Source organism: Onychostoma macrolepis, chromosome 05 (genome assembly GCF_012432095.1).
Source record: "Onychostoma macrolepis isolate SWU-2019 chromosome 05, ASM1243209v1, whole genome shotgun sequence".
NCBI lineage: Eukaryota > Metazoa > Chordata > Actinopteri > Cypriniformes > Cyprinidae > Onychostoma > Onychostoma macrolepis.
Genome location: NC_081159.1, coordinates 40,546,220 through 40,552,085, shown reverse-complemented (window position 1 = coordinate 40,552,085; position 5,866 = coordinate 40,546,220). Strand labels below are relative to the sequence as shown.

The window sequence follows — 5,866 nt, the reverse complement described above, 5'->3', positions numbered from 1 at the left end:
TTTTCTTTCATAAATATTGAATGTTTGCGTCAAAAAATCATCACTGCATTATCTGCATTGTTTTCTCTACTAATAGGCAAAGGAGATCTGAATTAAGTTTGATGATTAACCAGTCTAATTAGTGACAACATTCTTTCGGCGTAGGCTAATTAGACTACATTGATTTGAATTCATAGCCATTTGGAATCAAATAGGCTACAAATTCCTAAAAATTAAATCAAGACGAATCCTAACACACACACACACACACACACAGAGAGAGAGAGAGAGAGAGAGACAGAACATAACCTACACTAACTTTGATTGATTCATCACTACCCCAAACTCTGCTGGAGTGATATTACATAATTATATTATATTATATTATATTATATTATATTATATTATATTATATTATATTATATTATACTGGAAATTACATCAGAGGGAAGAAGTTGCATGGTGAAACTGGTAGTTGTTATAGAGTGGCCTCTAGCGGTTTATATTGGTGATAACAACAGATAATTATGTAATAAGTAAATAAGTCATGTAAAATAAGAGAAGTCCTGCACTTCAGATTGTTGACCGGGAGAGGGAGTCAAATGCAGCAGTGCTGATTTCCGTTTATCAACAGTTTCATTTTGAAAATTCTCTATTTATTTGTCCAATACTGTCCCAAACATTCCTTTGGATGACAATCGATGGTGTAATTTTTTTAAATTAATTTGAATAGCAAATATGAGAAATCACATCCTTATGCACAATCTGACACAAGCACACTTTACATCACATGTATACCTTATAACGGAGACTCAGTTTGGACCTGGATCCTGACCTAAGCAATAAACATTACTGATTTAAAAGTAATAATATAATAGTCTGACCAAATCCAAAAGGTGTCTTTTTAAACATTTCTTCAGGATTTTAACATTATTTCAAATTCTCTTAAAACATTTAGCCATTTTCAGTTTATTGCTCAAGTTTAGTCATTGACAAAATGGTGAATGGTGAGTTTTAGTATTAGTAGTAGTAGTAGTTGTTGTTGTTGTTGTTATTGTTGTAGTAGTATTTCGTTTTTGAATTGTACATCATTAAAAATTGCATATTGGAGAACAAATACATAAAACTTGGGCTATATATATATATATATATATATATAGTGTTTCAAGCCCTTCATCTGCTTGGAAATTGTATTTCTATTTTTTACATTTATAAATATTAGGTAGGCTAAGTAAATGTTACAGTTCAGATTAAACAAGATTAATTTAAATAATACAGGTTTTATTAATTAACGTCTGTTGTTGATCAAATTTGAATTCAAATGTAAAATATATAGTCTTTAAAAGGTTAAAAAGTTATTTTCAAATATTTTTAAATGATTCTAAACATTTTTGCACAAATTCCTCAAATTTCTTTTGTCAAACCAGGTAATAATGAAGCCCTGCACTGCAGAGTGCTGACCTGTAGAGGGAGTGTTTGTCATTCATATGAGCGCTGGGCATCCATTCAGCAACAGGTTATGATTTTACTATTAATTTTTTTTTTTTTGAAAACTATGAAAAACAGGAAATGGGAATTCTAATACAGTCGCTTCATCATGGATATACAGGTAGGCCTATTGCATGTTATGTCTTCAAGACGAACGGTAACTTCAATATTAAGACTAAAATAATTTATATGAGAGAAGGACAAGTTCTTCAAAGAGATACTGCATTTTTATGTGTAGCAATTTTCACGTTTAAATAACATCCAGGTGTCGGTCTGCTTTGTTCATGAGGTCACGTGCTTTAATCGCGCTTCTGGTCCACGCGTCGCGCGGCGCACTTCACATCACATCGCTGCTGATGCAGGAATGAACTGGACTCACGCAGGACCTGAATTAACAATCAATGAAGTTACGAACCGTAAACTACAAATCTGATCATAGAAGTGTATGTGTTGGAAGAATTCAACATTTTGGATCATATTTCTGCGTGTAAAGTGCCGTCACGAACAGGCTGATGTAGTTTGTGAGCGTGGAGCAGGAGAGTCAGATGAAAGGAAATATAATATGCACGGTTATTATTTGATAAATGTTTTCGGAAAGCACCTTTAGCTCTGTGATCATCAGTGCTGATGGCCGGATATACAGAGCTGAGCTCAGGTGAGTGTGGTCATCTTTTGCACTTTTTATATTTTTACAGAATCAATAATAATCATTGCAAATAATTTTTTGTCAGCATGAGTGGCTAGTTGTGGTTATTTTTAAAAGTTACATTTTTAAATTGTATTTGGGCTATAGGCTATTCTACTACTACTACTACCAATAACAATAATAATGCTATATTACGTTGGTTTATTATTATTATAACACAGAATTTAGAAAGTGCATTTTACAGGAGGCTATTATGTTTTTTTAGAAACTAAAAATTACTTTTAAAATGTTTTAACAAAATAGTAGGCTAATAATTCTATATGAAGTTATTACAAACATAAATTAGAAAGTGACTTTTTCATAGTAGCAAATGGCTAGGTGCACTTTTACATTTTTCTGGGCTATATAATAGTAATGATAATAATAATAATGCTATATTAAGCTAAATGTGTAATATTATTATTATTATAAAATGGAATGTATAAAGTGTGTTTTTCACAATAGCTCATTTTTATTATTATTATTACAAATATAATTCAGAAAGGCTGGTTTGTTTGTTTTTTGTACTTTTAAACTGTTCTGGGTCTATATAGTAGTAGTAGTAATAATAATAATAATGCTATATTAACTTAAATATTTGTTGTTGTTGTTATTATTACAGATGTAATTTATAAAGTGCCTTTTTCACAGTAGCTTCAAGTGCCTGATAGAGAAATATAGTAAATAGTTTACAAAGGCTGTAGTGTAAACCCGTAATAAAAGCGTGTAATTCTCCTGAATGTTTGTAATGTGTGTCTGACACAGGCTCTGTGAGCTGAGGAGAGAGTAAGATGAAGGTCTGGGGTGTGATGCTGGCGTGTGCACTGACGCTGAGCTGCGTGTCCTCCGTCCCGAACCCAACCGGACAGTGCTCTCAAAGACCACAGGACCTACAGAGGAAACCATACAAACATCTGCATCCGAGAAGTCACTCAGGTCAGGAGAAGCCATTCGATTCTTACTATTAAATATATAAAAGTCATCTGAATACACACACAGGTGTGCTAAAGCGTATTTGGGGACACACCTGATACTGTTGTGATGGTTAAGTAAAGAAGTTTCAGGTGACCCATTGTACCTGGGTGAGACACTAGACACACACTACTCTAGTTCTATCAGCTTACAAACTGAGCTTACAACTCCATTTGAACCTGTATTATATCTGGTATCTGTGGACAAAAGCAGTATTGTTGCTAAAAGCTGTCAGAATAATGCAAACTATATCATGTTATGGCTCTTTGATCACTCTACTCATCCTGTCATAAGGGCACATCAAAACACTAACACCTGTACATTCTGTCAAAACACAATGTACAACGCACTTGAAAGGGTCATTTCAGCAGCCTGTGTTCTCCTTGAGATCCACTAGCCACGGTTTCCTGCAGCAAAAACAGGCATGGTTTAGTTTTACACGACCACCCTGTCTGACTCTTAGAATTAAATGGGCTCTTTTGCTAATGTAACTTTTTAGTTTAGAGAGAGAGCTGTATTTTTATTTGATTTTAAGTTTAATTAACTTTATTAGTTTTATTTTTCTATTTAGCTATTTTCATAAAAGTAATTTGTTGTTTTATCAATTTTTTTTTCAATACTCTTTAGCTTTTATTTTTTATTTCAGTTTTAGTTTGAGTAATTTTGTTGTGTTTCATTAGTTTTTTTATTTCTCTATTTTGCTATAATTTATTTTTTATTTTAGTAACTTGCATGCTTTTGTCAATTTTATTATTTTTTTCAATATTTCTATTTAGCTTTAATTTTTTGTTTTAGTTTTAGTATTTTTTTGTGCTTTAGTCATTTTTATTAGCTTTTTTATTTCTCTATTTTGCTATCATTTATTTTTATTTTTTCACTTTTTAGTAACTTTGTTACACGCTTTTGTCAATTTTTTTTCAATATTTCTATTTAGCTTGATTTATTTATTTTTAGTTTTAATAATTTTTTGTGCTTTTGTCATTTTTATTAGTTTTTTTATTTCTCTATTTAGCTATAATTTATTTTTTATTTCAGTTTTAGTAACTTTGATACGTGCCTTTGTCAATTTTATTAGTTTTTTTTATTTCTCTATTTAGCTTTAATTTATTTTTTTTTTTTTTTTTTTTTTAGTATTTTTGTGCGCTTTTCATTTTTCTATTTAGCTTTATTTTTTCAAGTTTTTCTTTTCTTTTTTTACTTTCAATAAATATATTTTTTTGTTCTGGAGAGGAAGTTTTCACTTTAAAAAGGGAGAAAACATTATTTCATTAGATCTAATTGTTTTCATTTAAAAGATGAAGGAAATGTGTTTTATTTTTTCCATGATATGACCCTTTTAAATCATGCATATATGTAAAGAGTATGACCTTTCCACATAAAACTACCTTAGTAGATTCAGAGGCTTTTGTAGCTTGTTTTAGTGTATTGCTTAAAATCAGATCGTATCTGTAATGCAAATGCAGGAACATCTCTTTCCTCTGTCATCCAGACAGCTTTCCCACACCACACTCAGCCTTCACCCACAGATCCAAGAGATCTCCAAAACGGAGAGGTTTCCTTCGTAACAAGATGGACAGAAAGAGACCGAGTCGTGACGAGAGAGAGAAGGGCAAAGGAAGAGCGTGTGCGCTGAGACAAGTCCAGCTGAAAGTGTCTGATCTGGGTCTGGGCTACCGGAGTCAGGAGGAGCTGATATTCAGCTACTGCAGCGGCGTGTGTATGAACTCCCTCACAAACTACGACAAAATCCTCACCGGCCTCGCCGACAACAGCAAAAACATTCTGCGCAGCTCTCCTCCCACCGCCTGCTGCCGACCTGTCGAATACGACGACGACCTGTCCTTTCTGGATGACAACCTCATATACCACACCATGAAGAGGCACTCGGCACGGAAATGTGGCTGTGTCTAAGCAACTGTGATAGACAATGACACCAGATGGGAAAATCAATAGAAACTATTTCAGGTTATTACATGTGTGAGCATAGCTCGGTCGAGAGAATCATCATGATTGCATTTCTCTAAGAAGATATAGGATAAGGAATGGCAAGAATAGTATTGCAAGATGTTCAAAAACTGGTACACTCAGAATAAAAAAGCTGTAACTGGGGCGCTACCCTAAGATACAAAAGCTAAAAGGTGTGAATATGTACACTTTCGGTACTAATATGTACTATTTAGGGGTAAATAAGGTAACTTAAAATACTGCCCCAGTGACAGCTTTGTACCCTTTTACTGAGAGTGTATATCATTTAACCTATAGGAAGGCACATCTTAAACAGCAAGACAGGATATTTTGTGTGCTGTGCATTTTTATGAGGTCTTTTTGACATTTAACCTCCACTAATTTTCTCTGATTCTTATGTTCATTGTTAAACACAAAACCCAATCGAATGGTTTTGGTTAAATTAATTAATCCCTATTTATATATATATATATATTTGAATATCTATTTATATGCCCCCCAAGTTATTTTTTCTTTGTCTAATAAAAATTAACAATAAAAAAACAACAATTTACTCACTTCTACATTGTTTCAATCCCGTATGGCATCCTTTATTCTGTGGAGAGCAAAAGACGTTTTGCAGAATGTTCACGCTGCTCTTTTTCCATAATATGTCAGGACATTAAAAAATCTATTCCAAAAGATTCATGCACTATATTTCAAGACTTCTGAAGCTTTTCATGATGAACAGACCAACATGTCTTTATTAAGTGACAATCTACAACCTAACTGTTGTAG

General features: G+C 32.9%; 1 protein-coding gene across 2 annotated transcripts; it reads left to right on the top strand.

The window, feature by feature from the left end:
* Positions 1 to 1,642: 1,642 nt before the first annotated feature.
* Positions 1,643 to 5,583, top strand: gdnfb (glial cell derived neurotrophic factor b). Of its 2 annotated transcripts, XM_058776736.1 has the most exons (3): positions 1,643 to 2,122; positions 2,918 to 3,088; positions 4,614 to 5,583. In XM_058776736.1, exons 2-3 carry the CDS (start codon positions 2,944 to 2,946, stop codon positions 5,033 to 5,035), a joined length of 567 nt encoding a protein of 188 aa, XP_058632719.1. In that variant the 5' UTR covers positions 1,643 to 2,122; positions 2,918 to 2,943; the 3' UTR covers positions 5,036 to 5,583. The 2 variants fall into 2 exon arrangements, with proteins under 2 accessions (XP_058632719.1, XP_058632720.1); XM_058776737.1 differs by lacking the exon at positions 1,643 to 2,122 and having other exon boundaries at positions 2,736 to 3,088.
* Positions 5,584 to 5,866: the final 283 nt, after the last annotated feature.

Bases quoted from the DNA above. Each gene is read 5' to 3' on its own strand.
- gdnfb (XM_058776736.1), top strand. From the start codon at position 2,944: ATGAAGGTCTGGGGTGTGATGCTGGCGTGTGCACTGACGCTGAGCTGC. The intron at 3,089-4,613 runs GTCAGGAGAAGC...TCTGTCATCCAG, and splicing joins GCATCCGAGAAGTCACTCAG to ACAGCTTTCCCACACCACAC.